Source organism: Rattus rattus, chromosome 9 (genome assembly GCF_011064425.1).
Source record: "Rattus rattus isolate New Zealand chromosome 9, Rrattus_CSIRO_v1, whole genome shotgun sequence".
In the NCBI taxonomy this organism is placed as follows: Eukaryota; Metazoa; Chordata; class Mammalia; order Rodentia; family Muridae; genus Rattus; species Rattus rattus.
In genome coordinates this window covers 26,259,763-26,277,447 of record NC_046162.1, presented here as the reverse complement: position 1 = coordinate 26,277,447, position 17,685 = coordinate 26,259,763, and the positions used below count along the sequence as shown (strand labels likewise).

The 17,685-nt window shown below is 45.1% G+C and overlaps 1 protein-coding gene across 1 annotated transcript; it reads right to left on the bottom strand.

The window, feature by feature from the left end:
* Positions 1 to 2,186: 2,186 nt before the first annotated feature.
* Slu7 (SLU7 homolog, splicing factor) lies at positions 2,187 to 17,444 on the bottom strand. The gene is made up of 16 exons (XM_032913133.1): positions 17,347 to 17,444; positions 13,001 to 13,186; positions 12,332 to 12,485; positions 11,747 to 11,827; positions 11,344 to 11,508; positions 9,884 to 9,952; positions 8,654 to 8,701; positions 8,360 to 8,491; positions 8,015 to 8,112; positions 7,831 to 7,898; positions 7,357 to 7,496; positions 6,500 to 6,661; positions 4,935 to 5,039; positions 4,493 to 4,564; positions 4,276 to 4,389; positions 2,187 to 3,175 (listed from the first exon to the last, which is right to left on the bottom strand). The coding sequence occupies exons 2-16, from the start codon at positions 13,168 to 13,170 to the stop codon at positions 2,996 to 2,998; spliced, it is 1,758 nt and encodes a 585-aa protein (XP_032769024.1). The 5' UTR covers positions 13,171 to 13,186; positions 17,347 to 17,444; the 3' UTR covers positions 2,187 to 2,995.
* Positions 17,445 to 17,685: the final 241 nt, after the last annotated feature.

Here is a 17,685-nt window from a genome sequence, read left to right as displayed (position 1 = left end):
GAGTATGTAGTGGAAACTTAAGGGTTCTTTTGAAGAGTCAGTGGTGTTGGATGGTGTTTTGCTGGGATAAACATGTGAGGGAGTGTTTTTCTGAAGTGAACACGGGTGAAAGACTAAGGCAGACTCATGAAGGAATGTTTCATTGAAGAGGACACAGGAGAGAGGATGTTCTGCTAAAGTAACACGTGAAAGGACACACGATGAAGGATTCTTTGCTAACAACATGCATGTAATTGATCTGCCTTACACTGCATAGTTGAATTCCATTTGTTGGGACTCTGAGGACTTGGGCTGACTGGTGATGCACATGCTGAGGTAAGACACATGCTGAGGCAAGACACGTGGAGGACACGTGATGTTTGGAGGACTCAACGGAGTGATGGGGACAGAGCTTGGCTTGCTGGTACAGTAGCTGTGCAACGCTTGTGGGTCTCACGCCTTTGCTGATCTTTGCTTCCCTGAGGCACAGCTGAGAACTTCTCTTGGTGTTCTGCTAACTGTGCATGGAGGTCAGAGGAATGTACACAGGTCATGGCCAGCTTTTACGTGGTATTGGGATCCAAACTAAGGGCTCGTGCTTGAGTCCAGCAAGTGTTCTTCCGCTGCCTCCAGCCTGGGGAATGCCATGAATTCAAATGACAGGTTTTATTAAAAGCCAATGTCCATGTCAATGCAGATACTAGAAAACCTGTCAGAGAAATTGCAAAAGACCAGCAGCCATCTGAGCCTGAAGCAGAGGAAGCCTTGACAGCTGAGGAATGCAACATTTGGATCTGACCCACGCTGGCTGAAATGCTTTGATTGTTAGCAGTCACGCAAGCTGTTCGGAGGTAAGGACTTGTGCTAACTGTAAAATACAAGTATCCTGTGCTCCATGACATGTATTCATGACAACACGACAGTTCCAGCTCAGTTCCAACTCTGGAAAAGGTGGCCGTTTCTGAGATAATAAAATGAAAGCTCACAAAGTGGGGCCCAGTGGTGCACACCTGTGTGTAACCCCAGCACCTGGGAGGTAGAATGTTTGTCCTCAATGTAAAATGCTACAAGATCTGCACATTACATCTCCATCCCCCAATTTAACAGTAATGTGACTAGGGACATTTTAGAATTCTAAAATCAGAATAAATCAGGCCTCAGAGAGGAAGGGAAACATTACCATAAAGGATGCTGAAAGTTTCTTGTAAACTCAAAAGTTAGCCACTTTCTTCAGCATTCCTATAACCCATTCCTCGGCCAAATAGTTAAGACACTGCAAATAACTCACAGCAAAATAGTCCCGATTGCACGTTCATCAACAAAATACACAAAATAGATACCAATAACTGACTTTCTGTTGAGCCACCTATGTCGGGGTAGATACAGAACACAACTTTGGCCTTTATGATCAGAGATCTGTTTGCGTTATAATTTTGTGGGCGTGTGTACAAGCATGGCATATTTGTAGGGGTTGGAGAATAGCCTCTTTCTCTGAAGCTGTTCTGGTACTTGCAGATTTGACTGAGCTGACTAGTGTTTGAGCCTCAGTTTGTCTGCCTCCCCAGGGCTGGGATTACAAGCATACACCACTGCATCTGGCTGGCCTGCTTTCCCTTTAATGTGGGTCCTGGAGCTCAAACTCACAACCTTATGCTTGCAAAGCCAGCCCCTTTCTGATTGAGCTAATCCCTCAAACTGTAGTTTTAAATCAGGCTGAATGCTGATACCACAGATATTTGGTGCTTTTCTTCTGCCTGTCTGAAGTGCTGACGTCACACAGTATCCTGGAAGTCAGTTTGGAACACATCGCTGAGTTGGTGTACTCAGACTATGTTCTCACAGAGGAGCAGCGTGGTCGGCATTGTCTTTGCCACGTCTCTAGGCCAGGCCAGCTTTAGATCACAGCGGTCTCACCAGCATGCATGTGTTGGAAGCTGTCCTCATGTCTTTAAAGTTTTTCCATTCTGTTTTTATGAAATGATACCTGCTGGGTACACAGACTAGGTAACTGGATATCAACCTTAGCTTTGTAACTGTTAAACGGAGCAGAATTAAATGACACACAGTAGTAAAAACACATCATAGATCATAAAAGTGACTTCTGTGTCTGAAAGTTCACATTCAGCAAGGTGTGAAATAATCAAAGTTGACCATTAAAAGCTAAGCATTTCAGATTAAGGGATAAGGAAATGTACAAAACTCCAACATTTAACAACCAAATGAAAAATAGATTTATTATCAGAATTAAGGGGACACAGATATTTACATGCCCTGTAGCTTTTGCTCTGGTGATGCAGATGAGGGTAGGATATTTGTTGTTGTTTAAAACCAAGACATTCTTAGACGGCAAAACCAACTGCTGTAACTGCAATTATGGAGTTAAATTACTAATGATGTCACGATTGGAACTGCTGGTTTTAAGAACTGGAGCTCTGGCTCTGAGAGGCCCTACATGGGTGGGGCTATACCCAAGAGACCAGAGACCTGACAGCACACAGCCGGAGCCTCACTATGGAACAGATGACTCGGTTTTTCCCTTCCTTCCTTCCTTCCCTCCTCCCTTCCTCCCTTCCGATCATTTTGCTATGTAGCCTAGGACAGCCTCATGCACTGCAGGCTGGTTCCAACCTTGCTATGTAGTTAATGCTGGGAGTCTCCTGCCTCAGTGTGCTGAGTGCTAGGATTACAGGTGTGCACTACCACACTCGGCTGACCTTGAACTCTTGGTCCCCTCCTCTACCACTCTCAGGTGCTGGCATTACAAGCATGAGTCATCATGCCAGACTCTGCAAGACACTAGAGAGGAAGAGATCTCAAATCGTTGATTAGGAAGGAAGATTTTAACCCTAATCATAACTGTATGCTCTTTCTTGCTTTGTTTGACTGTTGAGACTGACTTGGAGACTTCAGAAAACTTTATTAATGTCAGGCAGCAGAAGGACAGATGAAGATTTCCTATCTACAGGCCGCGAGGAGGTGAAAAGAACACACTGTGTTTGTGTCTGACCCTGACTAGTTACTGTCCTAGGAAAGAGGCCATGGGGTCATCCGGCCTCTGCCGTTTCATCCTGTAGGCCTCCATTTCCTCCTCTGTGGGCTCTCGGGTTTCATATACACTGTTGTAGGGCCGCTTCCGCTCATCAACCTGCATGATCTCCTTCACGTGAAGAAGGCGCGCCTCCTCTGCATTCAACGCCTGTGGTGAGAATGCAAACTCAGCACCATAAATCCCCACCACGAGACACAGAAGACCCCATGGGACAGGGTGCTCTGTAAACCCCACTGTCTGAAAGAACAGAGGAGTCAGTCCCTGCACTGCCAAACAACAACCGTCACTACTGGACACATTTGACTTTTCCCATAGAGCACAGAAGGGTCTATGACGTTCTTTAATCAGTTAAAGAAATTCTGTCGAGGGGCGGTGAGACGGCTCAGTGCATAACGGCAACTAGTGCCAGCCTGAGGACTGCAGTTTAATCTCCACAGCCCACGGCAGAAGAACCAACTCCTGCCAGTCTTCTGACCTCTTCATGAGTACACACACACACACACACACACACACACACACACACACACACACACACACACACACACACACACACACACACACACACACACACACACACACACACACACACACACACACACACCACACACACACACACACACACACACGCACACACACACACACACACACACACACGCACACACACACACACACACACACACACACACACACACACACACACACACACACACACACACACACACACATACACACCACACACACACACACACACACACACACACACACACACACACACACACACACACACACACACACACACACACACACACACACACACACACACACCACACACACACACACACACACACACACACACACACACACACACACATACACACACACACACACACACACACACACACACACACACACACACACACACACAGACATACACACGCACAGACATACACACGCACAGACATACACACGCACAGACATATACACAGACACATACACACGCATAGGCAGACATATACACAGACACACAAACAGGCAGACACAGACACAGACACAAACACAGAGAGTCAGACTCACACAATTGCCACTTATGTGACCTGGGCAAACAACACACACTCAGGGTGGTCTCCTCATTTCCAAAACTCAGCAGGTAGGCGGGAGGAATGGCAGTATTAGCCCCAACACCCTCCATCCCCCACCCTGTTTGGCTTGCTGTTTGTCACTTTTCTTATTGAGATGTCATAAAATACCTTTTTCAGTTTCTCCTGCTTCCTTTCCTCGTCGTCACTGTCAGAACTGCTCTTTCGGTGTTTCTTCTTCTTCTTTTTCTTCTTCTTCTCCTCTTTTAGTTTCTCCTGGTGCAGCTGACAGGGAGAATGGAAAGGCTATGTGAATACAGAGCTCTGGTACACGGTTCAACTCCCACCTCAGGACTCAGTGATTCCGAGCAGAGGATCCCACACTGACCTCCATGAGGGTCTGAGGTTTCTTCACAGGCTCCTCTCCAGTCGCATCATTTATAATACACTCCTCTGAATTCTGTGGAAGAAGAAATAGAATTTGAGTTGAAGACTATAGTTTTGAATCATTTGAAGAACAGGTTAGAATTTGAAATGTAAGAAGATATGATTTATGCAACCTTTAAGAACTAGAGAACAAGGGCTGGGGGTGTGGCTTGGTTGACAGAGTCCTGGCTTAACCTGCAAAGCCCTGGGTCTCAGCCCTCGAATCTCCAAAAGCCAGGCCTGAGCACATGTGTAACCTCGTATCTGGGAAGTGGTGGCAATACAGTCCAGCTCAGGGTCACCCTGGCCAGAGTGAATTCTTGGCTGGCCATGCCTACATGAAACCCCATCTCGTTCCTTACCAATCTCCTCCACAAAGAGAAAAGCTAGCGGGTAATACTTACAACACTCTCCTTCCCAGCTTCTCCAGTACAATAGGAATACTTAAAAAAAGAGTGGCAGCATTTGTATCCCCAGCGGCCTTCTTTCCAGTAAGATCCCCAGATATGCTGCAGAGAGAGAGAGACACAGGTTATTTGGAAAGGAGCCTATGATTAGAGACTTTCCCATCCTGCTGACAGGAGTATAAAATGATGTAGCCACCTTGAATGCATTTTTGGAGAAAAAGATTACATTGTTAAGTAACACAGAGACGGAGGCTAGATCAACTCCAAATGCTGGCAGGCTGGGCACTGTAGTTATAATGGTCTAAGTTCTCTTCCCAAAGCCTGCACGATGGCATGTGCCTATAATCCCAGCACCGAGGAGGCGGAGGAGGGAACATTCAAGTTTGAGTCAGCCTGGGTAAAACCATGTCTCAATAAACTGACTCCCACCCCACAACCTCCCAGAAAAGTCTCGGGAAGTCTTTACTGACACTCAGTGGTGCTGCTAGACAGTGCATAGACCCTGGACAGACTGCACTGTGCTGAGAGTGTGAGTTCTGCTTGACCCATTCTACTCTCTGCAGTACAGGTACAGCTTTTAACTTCTTTGATCCTTGATGTATAAAACTTTTGTTAGTTTAGGTTCACAACAAATGGGGTCAAGATTGTAGCTCGGTGGCAGAATGTATGAGGCCCTGGGTTCAATCCTCAGTGCCAAAAAATACAGACATAGAAATATTCTTTATGATGTAACACACGAAGGAACACATTATCACCTACTACACATTCTTGCCAAAAATATAGGTTCTCCTTAGTCTGAGCTTTGGATCTAAATTCTTGTTTTAGACCTGAAGGGAACAGGAGAAGTTATGATCCTGTTAGGGAACAGTCGAATGTAGAGCATGAGACAGTTTCCATGCCAGACCTGGCCAATGACCATCGTCTTGAAAATAAGCAGGACAAGGGAAAACCACCAACAAATGATCAATACAAGCTTAACTGAGAGGGAGCAGAGGGTAACGTGCTCCCCACAAGGCTGATGGGCCTGTGTGGACTCCTGGAATGCACACAAAGGTGGAAGCAGAAAATCAACTCAAACTTAACCTCTGCACATGTGCGTGCTTGCACTCACCCACGCACGCACTCACCCACGCACGCACGCACGCATGCACGCACGCACACAACCTGAGTAAGGCTAAATGAATTAAGAAGTTAATGTCAGTTTTCTGAGGCATGGCAGGCCTGCAGGGTTATCTAGAGTTCTCATTTTTAGAAGATGTATGATAAGGTGTTTGAGTGAAATGTCATATCTGCAACTTCCAAATATTTCTGCCAAAAGTTAGTAAATACAACATGCATGTGTTAATATGCACACTAGTGTACATTCAAACTCAGACAAAGTATAAATGGTTTAACAGACAAAAGATGTTTTGATTCTGGGTAAGCATGCAATAAATATAGTAACATTTTCTCTCACTTTCAGAAAAAATTTATAAGCAAGGCTAAAATGTCAACAACAACAAAGAGAAATCAATGTTCAACCATGAAGTTCTGTGGAAAACAGCACAGAGCTGAGCACTGACCGTGTGGTTATTGATCTTCACGTCTTCCTCGTACTTGGAACAGGCCACAGCCCGCTCCTGGCCTTTAATGACAGTCCCATGCCTGGAGTACTCCACGTAGTCTTCCGTCTGCGCTAAGAGCAGCTCAGCCGGAGGGGCATCCAGGTGTTCTTGGCCGCCATACTAAAACGACATTGAGTGTTTTTAATACATTATAACCAAACTTTTATATCAAATCTCTATGGAAGGGCTTATTTTCAATGACAACAAATAAAATATTTTGGGTTTTATTTCTAACTGAGAAGCATCACAAATTCTTCTGAGGTAAATGTTTCCCTTGGTAGCTATCTGGTCAGTGAGGTAGTTTCAAGATGGCCATAAGTCTCTTTGGGTGCGTACTGATATCCTTTGGCTCCATCCCAACTTTGCTGCCTCTCCCATCGAGAGATGGGGCTGATTTCTCCATCTCTGGAGTCTGGAGGTGAGCCTTTTACGTCTCCCACCAAAGGGAAGCTAGTAAACTCGACCAAAGCAAAGGCGTGTGCTGTGCACGGGGACGTACATTTGTACCCTTGCCTGGAACCCTCGGAAAGCATTTCACAATGCTGGACTAGGATATGAGACAGCAAGACGCTGTGATGCAGATGTGAGGGGCTGTTTAGGGACCCACTGCCATGACGACTCGTGAGAAAGAATAGGCATTTATCTTACACACTCCATCCTGGGGGGTTGTGATTGAAGCAAAAGTCTGTACCAAGGGAGTTGGTGGGAGGACAGGACCACGGTTCCTGATGGTCCATGGGTTAGAGGGGCTCTCTGTACTGCACACCAAGCTTAATGCTTCGTATGCAGTAAGTGAGGCCGTTTCTTGGTGGTACCTTTTCCAGGATGCTCTCCTTCTGCTGCTCTTTGAAGTCTTCTTTTTTGACTTTGAAGGACTTATACAGCAGCTCGAGTTTGGTAGGATCTGCCTGGAGATGCACTTCAGACCCCTTGTCGTAGGCTTCCCACGCGAACACTAGAGTAATTCAAAGTGTCTCAGTGAGTGCCAGCTCATGGTGGTTCTGCTTTTTTAGAGCAAGCTTTAAGTAGCTGCTCACAGTGCCTCTCCCATCCCCTCTCCCTCTTTTCTTTCTTGTCTGCCGGCTTTTCTGAGACAGTTGCCTCAGGCATGTGGCCTGTGGCCATCTTCCTGCCTTGGTCTCCCAAGTAGTAGGGTCATGGACATATGCCATCATGTCTGTTTTATAGAACTCCGGTCCTCAAGCCTGACAGCAGGCACCCTGAGCCATCTTGCTGGTCCTCAACCCTAAAGTCTACATACAAGGCTTTGGTATAGAGCAAACACTTACATTGTGTTTGAGCCATTGAAATGGTGTCGCCTGTGTATCGAACAAAGTTATCTCCAGCGTAGCTCACTCTGAAAGCACAGTAGGTAAAGTTGTCTCAGAGATTGCTTTCCTTTAAGAAAAACTCATTTACAGAATCAAAGCATTGGCCCCTTGTACCAGTCCGTAAGTTTAACTGGATACTCACTCGTCTGGATTCTTCCCTGCATTGGCGTAAGGGTTCTCTCTCATCGCTCTAGTTTTTGGATCATAATAGGCAGAATTTGGATCTAAATTTCTCAAATACTGAAAGGAAAACATTTGAAGACTGAGTTACCACTGACTTACAGCAAGAAAGGACTCAGCAGGGCAGAAGGGTAGGCTCTGAGAAACTGAACATCCATGCACGCTCCTGCAGAGGGAGCAGCAGATGCTGCCGTCCTTCGCAGCAGCTCTAATTACACTAATCAAACCACACACAGGCACTGTGCAGGCAGGGGCAAGTGTGGACCAGCCATCTGTCCGAGCTGTAGGTCAGGCTGGCCTGACTTACTTTTGCAATATCTTCCCGAATCCGGAGATTCCGAACAGTGATGCGCCTCTTAGAGTCGAAGTTCTGCCCCGGCATGTCAATGTCATCCGCGTACTTGTCTTCGTCCTCGTCTTCACTGTTATGATCCTTTTCCTGAAGGAAGAGTGGGGGACAAGAAAACTAAGCAAAAAGACGCAGCACTGTGGCCTTGTTTTCCCTTTAAACAAAGGCTATTGTGTGACTTAAAGCTATCATTATGACTACGCGCCACCGAAACTAGAGAGAGCGGCAGTCAGACGGACAGGCAAGCATTACCATCTGAGAATTGGGCTCCTCTTCTCCCCACTGGTGTTTTGGAGAATTCTGCATTGGAAAGAAGGAAAATAATTATACATCCTTTTCATTTAGTTTACAGTTATTTAGCATTTTAAAACCATACTATAAATGAGCATGGGTGAGTGTTTGATCCCCAGCACTGAAGAAAGGGGGGTGGGGGAGGTTGGCTGGTTCATTTCAACAACATGCTCTCATACTTCTCACCTGTCCTAGCACGTATATTCTGACACAAGCATGCTATTGTGAACAATTAATTTTATTAGTGCCTGTAAAACCAGAAGGCAAACAGACTTTATTGGTGTAGAATGTCTTTCATATGTAGTGTCTGTGGGTGTGCACGCATGTGTGTGTGCATTCCCTTGGAGGTCAGAACAGTGAGTTGCTTGGAGCTGGGGTCTCAGACAGCTGTGAGCTGCCTCATGTGTGTGTGGGGAATAGAACTGGAATGTTCTGCAAGAGCAACAGGAGCTCCAAAAAACCGAGCCACCTCTCCAGCCCCTGGGTGCAGGGTCAGTCACACTAACAGGAAGACTGAGACGACTGAAGGACCCGGTGTGCGCTCACTTCCATCTGGTTAGGCTTTAGCTGCATCGTGCTCGTTAATCCTGACGAGTTCCCTCTCCATGCAGTCTTGGGTCAGCACATGCCACTGTGCACATGTGGAGGCCAGTTCTCTCCTGCCACCTCTACGTGGGTTCTGCGGCTCAGACCAAAGCTGCCAAGCTTCCATGGCAAGTGCCCTTTCTGACTGCGCCATCTCACTGACCCCAAACCTCACTAGTTTTTTAAAAATCAAGTTCAAATAGAAAATGCTGTCAGAATGTTTGCAACCTAGGTTCAAACCCCACTACAGCATAGCACATATGCAAAAAGTGGATGGAGACAAGAAGTTCAGGTCCTTCCTAACTATAGACCTCTAAAATGAATTCTTGTTCTAAGTTCCATTTCAAAAAGCAGTGGTTCTCAACCTTCTGAATGCTCTGACCCTTTAATACAGTTTCTCATGTTATGGTGACCCCTAATCATAAAAATTTTTGTTGCTAGTTCTATCTGTTTGCTACTGTTATGATGCATAATATAAATATCTGTGTTTTCCAATGGTCTTAGGTGACCTGTGAACTAGTTGTTTGGGGTCATGACCCATAGGCCGAGAACCACGGTTTTAAAGAGTATGAATATTTTGCTTGAATAGCTTGTATCTTTACTTACAGCTTGCTCCACTAATTTTCCAGAGGCTAACTCTTCTTGCAGTTTCTGTGCTTTCAATGTTCGTTTTGCCTGAAAAATAATGACATTTAAATTTTAGTTACAACATTCAGGTGGCCATTTGGATTGTATATACTCAATGTGGGTGATTTTAGTGCTTTCTGAAATGGTCCTTAGACCTAGCTGTAGGATATCCGGTCTCAAAAAAAGAGGAGGAGGAGGAAGAGGAGGAAGAAGAAGAAGAGGAGGAAGAGGAAGAGGAGGAGGAGGAGGAAGGAGGAGGAGGGTAAAGGAAGGGCAGACAGGCTTATAGAGAGTTAGCCTCTTGCATGAATGAGTCTTGATGGAAACTGCAGAGGGAGCCCCAACAGCAGTGGCAGACGCTGTTGACTCCCAGTGACTGGCTGACTAATTTCTTTCAGGGTCAGATTACTGGATATTTCAATGCTCAGGAAAACATGACATCTAGATGTTTATATGCTGTCCCATGATCTTGCCAGGAATGGTGGCACATGCCCTTAATCCTAGTATAGAGGAGGTAGAGCTCAGAATCATCCTTAGCTACATGGGTGTTACATGGCACCCATAAAAATGAAAACAAAATAGAAACTGACCCCCAAAACAAAAACGCATGAGTTTTAAAATAATCTGTAATTCCTTAAAAGAAGAAAAAAAATGAAAAAATTGCAGAATAGACTACTGTTTTGAAAGAATTTGGGTAAGAAGACAGAAAGACAGAGTCATTGTTTATTTAAAAGAAAACAATTGAAGTTAGATTAATATTCAGTTTTCTTAAACAGGTTAGCTATTCTTATGTGGGATGCCAGAGAACCATAAAGCAGTTCTTAGACACAAGCTGTAGCTTAGGCATGAAGATTTCAGAGCTCCAAAAAGCCAACACCAGCTGTGTGTGGTGATGTACAACTTTCTTTAATTCCCCACTCAGGAAGCAGGCACGCAGATCTCTGGAGTTTTAGCCTGGTCTACACAGTGAGATCTAGGCAAGCCAGGGTTACAACATAGACTGCCACAAACAAACAAACAAACAAACAAGTAAATACAAGAAGATTTGGATGTCTGTCTGTTCTTACACGTCTAATGCCTTTGGTCACACTGGAACTAAAGAATAAAAGCCTTAAGAAACTGCTGCCAGCCAGGTGTGGTGGTTCCTGCCTTTAATCAAAGCATTTGGGAGGCAGATGCAAGAGTTCAAGGCCAGCCTGGTCTGCATAGCTAGATACAAGACAGTTAGCAGTATACAGAAAAGACCCTGTCTCAGGGGAAAAAAAGGGGGCAGGGGGGGGGTGAGTGCTGCACTACACTGCGTTCACCACTGAATCAGACATTACTGTAAGAAACAGCGCCATGTTCAGAGCGCCTGAAGGTGTGCAAAAGCATTGTCAGGTTAGAGACACAGCAGAATGGATCCTCTCTAGGGAAGCAGAAAGCAGGAACTGGCTCACCAGGTCAACTTTGGCGTATTCCTCAACAATTTTCATGTGCTCCTCTGGATTGTAGCCATTCCACCGGTCTCTTTTCCCATCATAGTCGAACATCAGCTGAGGCTGGATGTGCTCGTCTGGGGCGATGTTAGTACCTGTGAATTTAGCTCCAACCCGCCTTGGCCTCTGAAAGACAGCAGATCCTCCCTAAGAACTTACAGCCCAGAGTCAGTGTGGGCACTGTGGCGTTTTTAATGTCCTTAATTACCAGGAGCCTTTGAGAGGAAACGTTGATGATTCCAGATTAAATTCATGTAAATTACTTTTTATTTTTCTAAAATAACTTTAGGAAGCAGAAGCTCTCCGACAAGGGGAACACGAAATGCTGGCTGACGGTTTCGCAGCAGGCTGGGAGCTAACTTACCTCAAAACAATCTTTCCTCTTATGTGTCATGGCTCCGCAGTTCTCGCACGCACCTTTGCGGTACTTGGTAGTTATAGAGTTCTGTACAAAGACAGAGAGAACAGAACAGACATCTTCCTTTTATCAGAGTCATTTACAAGTAACTTTGGCTCTCATTATCTTGTCTACTGATTTTATTTGTTAAAAGGAAGACCAGGCCTGGAGAGAAGGCTCAGAGGTTGAGAGCACTGTCTGTCGTTTCAGAGGTCCTGAGTTCAATTCCCAGCAACCACATGGTGGCTCACAGCCATTTATTATGAGATCTGGTGCCCTCTTCTGGCATGTAGGCATATACTGTATGCTGTATACATAATAAATAAATCCTTAAAAAAGACCAGGTAGCCTTCGTGTTCTGAGATGACCAAGTTTAAGGGTTTCAAAAATATAAAATGTATGAAAGAAAAGTCTAACTAACATTTGTATAGACTGTGAAGTTCAACACCAGGGTCACACAATACCTTCCTATTTTAAACGGCATCACATTAAAAGTTTTAAATTCTTCACAAAAATCTCCATCAACAAAATGACACACAGGCTGCCACATACCTCCTTTACACCTCTCTTGTACCATTCCCCAGATGAACTGAATTGCTTCTGTTTCTCTGGTTGTGGTCTCTGATGTTTTAAAGTGGGTCTCTTGGATGGATCGATATACCATGGAACTGAAGAAATATACTGAGGAATATGAGGGTTGATATCTCTGTAATAAAATTTAAGTGGAATTGTGAGGAAGGAAGTTTGAAAATGGCATTCTAAGCACAAAGGTGTGGGCACAGAGGCTAAGGACGGAGACTCTGCAGTGGGATGGGAGAGGTAAGGTGGTTGCTATTTCCATGAACAGAAGAACTAAGGATAAAGATGTACACATACTACATGGAGGGACTTTCTAATCGAGAAGCGAGACTGAGGGTACAACTGCAAGGAGACAGAGTTCAAAGTTAAACTAGTGCCCACAGCCAACTGATTAAAATTATCACACTGGTGAGCATGTAAAAGTAGCTGGGGACTAAAAAAAGGTAAAAAAGGACAATTGCTAGTCACTATAAGCTCTTTGGTATAATTTGTCTACTAAACTATACACATATGAGTTTGAGAAAACAAGAAAGAAGAATACAAATTCTGCAAATGGTAAAGGACGGTCTCCTACCAAAGCAAAGGGCGGGAACCTGGTGAACTGGGCATGGACTGAAACAGATCACTCGAGAAAAGGCTTACTTTCCCTCTTCATCAACCTCTGCAGGGGCATTGCCCAGTTTTCTCTGTTCTTCTAGCTCCTTCTTTTTCCTCCAGTCCTCTCTGGTCATCTTTTTCGGCTCCTCCAAATTCATCTCCTTTGAGCCCGTCATGGGTGTGGCACTAACTGGGTCCACAGCTGCCGCCGACATGATGAACTGGCTTCCTCTAGAAAGGAAGTTTTTACAGTAGAGGAGGAATACACCCAGTGAGACTACTGAACCGTGTCCAAGCAACACACTGTGAGCTTTACCAGGGTCTCTCTTGCTTACACTCTTTTCTCCCTCTTACTTTTCAGACTTTTTGTGGTGTTTCAATCAAAACTGGGTCCTTGTTGCACTAAACAGCACTCTCCAGTCTCCTATGTTTTTATTCTTTCAACGTGCCTATAGAGGGCGTCTTTACATTTTATTATTAGTTCTGTGTGCAGGTGTGTAGAAGGGCTGGGTAGGACTGCATATGCCATGGACTGTATGGGCAGGTCTGTGGCTGGATTTAGCGTCTTTGTGGGCTCTTCTCTTCCACCTTCTTCATCCCTTCTTTTACACTTTCAACCCTCTAACACTAGATAAAAGAGAGAAAAGGATAGAGAGGAAAGAAAAGAGATCCCTGAATAAAGTCAGGGGTCAGAAAGGGGGAGATGTTATCGTTAGCCTACTTCCTGCTGATGGGACATCGAGTTCCTTGGGGGAAGTCTGATCTTTGCTGTCAGGATATCTAATTTCTTTTTTTTCCTTCTTTCTTCTTTGCACATGATTGCCTAACACACCTCAATCACCAACAATCAACAACAGCCCCCCACAACTAACGACCCACCGTACATCTCAGGGCCCTAGTATTTATATACCCTCTAAAAAGCCCCCAGAATTCCAAATGTCAGATGACTGCAGAAACTATCTGCAGTTGCTGGCAAAACCATGACTTTGCTAGCGCATGAAGCGAATTACAGTTAGCTGCTGCAACAGTCTGAAGCAGCCCCATATCCCTACACCTGGGATTAAAATGAGAACATATTCTTATATTTCTGTGTTTTAAAGAAGCCAAACTCCAAAACTATCACTACAACTGTCAGAGGTCAACTTGTAGGAGTTGGTTCTCCCCTAATCACCATGTGGGTCCCAGGGATCACACTCAGGTCAACAGGTTGTTGGCAGTAAATGCCTTCACCCGCTGAGCCATCTCACTGGTTCTAATGGCTTCTTTCCCTTACTCAAAAGGCTCTAAAACCGAGTACTGGAATATACGACCTTAATCCTAGCACTTGGGAAGCAGAGGCATGTGGATATTTGGGAGTTAGAGGCTAGTCTGGAACTAGGTTGGTCTACATATAGAATCCACAGCTAATCAAGGCTCTATAGTGAGACCTTGTCTCAAAAAGAAAAAAACAGTCTTTACATATTCTTCGCACCAATTTTCTTTACACTCCAATTTGTAAGCAGAGAAAGGCATGTATATAAAATTTCAAAGACTTTCATACAGGTGTTCCTAAATTAGCCCTCCTGCATCTCTCAAACTTTTCTTCCACAGTCAACAAAACAAAACAAAACAAAACAAAAAACAAAAAAACCCACCACAGAGCCCATCACCCTTGCCCTTGAAGGCCCAGTGCCTTAGCAATTACTAAAGTTCAGGGGCTGGGGACAAAGCCTCAGTTGATAGAGCGTTTGCCTAGCATGCACAGAAGTTTGATTTCCAGTGTGGCAAAAACTAGGCATGGTGGTGCATACCTGTTATCCAGCAATCTGGATGTGAATACAGGACCAGAAATTCAAGATCACCCTTGGCTATACAGAGAGTTCAAGACTAACCTGTGCTACATGAGACCTTATCAGAAAGAAATGTAGATGGGCCAGTCTATATTCAGGGATGCCTAGCACCTCCCCCGCCCCTACATTCATAGTGTGTCTATTTTTACACCTCTGCCCTTCTCAGCCCTGGGCACTCTGACTTTGCTTCCATTCCAAACCAATCCACTGAGGGCCACCGCTACATTAACCAGGTAACTACCAATCACCGTATAAATCTACTGCACATCTTTCGGTTATTTCCTTCTTCTGTCAGAGATCCTTGGCTTCTATAACATCCTACTGGTTCTCCATGAACCCCTCTCCTGTTCTCGATCCTTGGCAGGCTCCTCATTGTACACATTTATTTAGAGACCGATTCCTCACTCCAAACAATACCGGCTGCCAAGACGCAGGGGGAACAGTAGGATTGTTCCGAATTATTTCTCTGCTCCAGAATTTTCATTTCATCTCTGAATCTACATAACCAACTGCGTACATGACATCTCCCCCTACGACCCTCGGAAGAGTCTCTCCACAGCGTGCCTTCAGCTCCAGGCCCTTCCTGTGAAACTGAGTCTTTTCAGGGACAGCTCTCTGTGTTCAGGGTATCCTCCCATCCATGTTACTAATAGAAATTTTCACTTTCTAAATATCACCGTTTACCTACTCCTTTCATATTGAACCCTACGCATTTAGTGCATGTTGTGACTTTTTGAGACTCACCGGTCTCCTCTGATTCTGTACAATTAATTTATTCATACTGTACAGTTTAATATTTCAAAATACAAATCTGATCACATGCCCACTGTTCAAGCTCAACATCTCTCCAGAGCAATATAGAAAAGTAGGGATGACAACATATATAACTCTCTGTTTCTGAGTGACATTATTAAAGAAATTAAAGGGGCCAATGGTAGTAAATGCCTGTAACACAGGAGGATCATGTCAGTCAGGCCAGAATGGCCTTCATAGCAGGATTCTGACAAGAAAAAAAAAAATACACAGAAGAAATAAATCAGCTTTCATAGAAATTTCTTAGCTAAATATTTCCAACACAGCATAACTTCAACTTCCAATAAACAACAGAAAAATCAACTTGGTTTTAAAATCTGCTATGGCTGGGAAGTGGTGGTGCATGCCTTTCGTTCCAGCATTTGAGAGGCAGAGGTAGGCAGATCTCTGTGAGTTTAAGGCCATCTTCAGTGAGTTCCAGGACAGTCAGGGCTATTACACAGAGAAATCCTGTCGCGAAAACTCTTAGTTTTAAACGGACAAGTCACATTTCCAGTCTCCACAGCCACTAGCAGCTATCACACCAGACAGTGCAGAGTCAGTGGATGCTATTATTCCAATTCTATAGGCCAAGACTGGTAACATCCATCAGCCAAAGTTTGATACCTGGTTTCTAGCCTCACAGCTAATTGATTGATTCTCACCGAACACTCCTCCCCTTCCCCCAAGCCACACCCACTCACCCAAGCTTCGGTAGCAGTTCTCTTACAGTCAACGGGTGACTTTCAATGCTAAGTGCTTAGTGACCAGATGTCTAAGGTGCTGTTCAAAGTTCTCGTCTGTGTGTGACCCACTGAAAATATCCATGGGTGTTTGTTTTGAGACCGGATGTCCCATAGCCTAGGTAGCAAAGAATAAACTTCGGATCCTCCTGCCTCTGTCTCCCAAGTACTGGCTTTACAGGACCCTAGCTCAGTTCTCAGCCTCTGCACCAGGTGCCTCACAACTGTCTCTAACTCCAGCTACAGGGATTCCAAGAAGACAGTACATGTTCTTACAAGGGCACAAGCCCACCCACCCACTTATACGCATAACTAAAATAAAATTGACTTAAAAAACAAAAAATAGAAGTGTTAGAAATCGGTGGTAGCCTAAGTATACTGGGAGGACTTAATCGGCTTCATTTTAACAATTTAGATTTCTTTAATTTGCCGTGCACACCGTTACCAAATCTTTACAACAACCCTATTTTGTGGCGAGGAAACAAGTTTGGGGAGGTTAACACCTTCAGACGACTAGACATTAGTCAGAGAGACAGATCTCAAACCCAAGCCTGACTTTACTGTTGGTCCTTTAAATCGTGTTACAAACCACAGACACTGGAGTGTAGGCCTGTCACATTCAAGATTAAGACAGACTGAAGTGTTCTGTCATTAGATTACTCTCTCCAGGTTAGAACAACAACTGCCACTCACTGACAGCAATACATGCATTCTAATTAGACCCTCACATTATAAGATCATCTCCATCTATCGAGAAAATTGAACCTCAAAGGAATTCTTTTGGGGATAGAGGGGTCAGCCTCGGTACGGGCCGCCCAGGATGTCCGGCCCACAGTGACCAGGACTCTTTCCTTGAGGACTCAGCCTCTGTCCCGCTGGACGCGAGGGTGGCGCCTGCGTCCTGGGCCACAGTCTCCTCCCGGGTCCGCGGTCCCACGACCGCTCATCACCAGGAGGACCCACTGTAGGGGATACCCGCGACCCAGGGCCCCCAGTTCATCTGCTCAAACGCAGAACCCCAACTTACCCAGTCCCGCCACAGACCACTCAAAACCATCCGCCAGAAACGAAGCGACCCGACAATGTTTACTTCCGGGTTCCTTGCCTCTTTCTGGCAGTGCAGCGATAACTTCCGGGATATCGACGCCTGCGCACTTGCTTGGCTTTTTTTTTTTTTTTTTGACCCAGAGAGGCGGTCGGCGCAAGTTATACACCTTGTGGAGAAGTGTTGGCAGTGCAGTTTGGAGCTCCGCGCAAGGAACCGTTGTTCTTTCTGGAACTGCAGAATCTTAGCAAAAATGTTTACTGTAAAAAGCCCCAAAGGTCGCCGCAATGGCACACACACCTTTAATCCTAGCAGAGATAG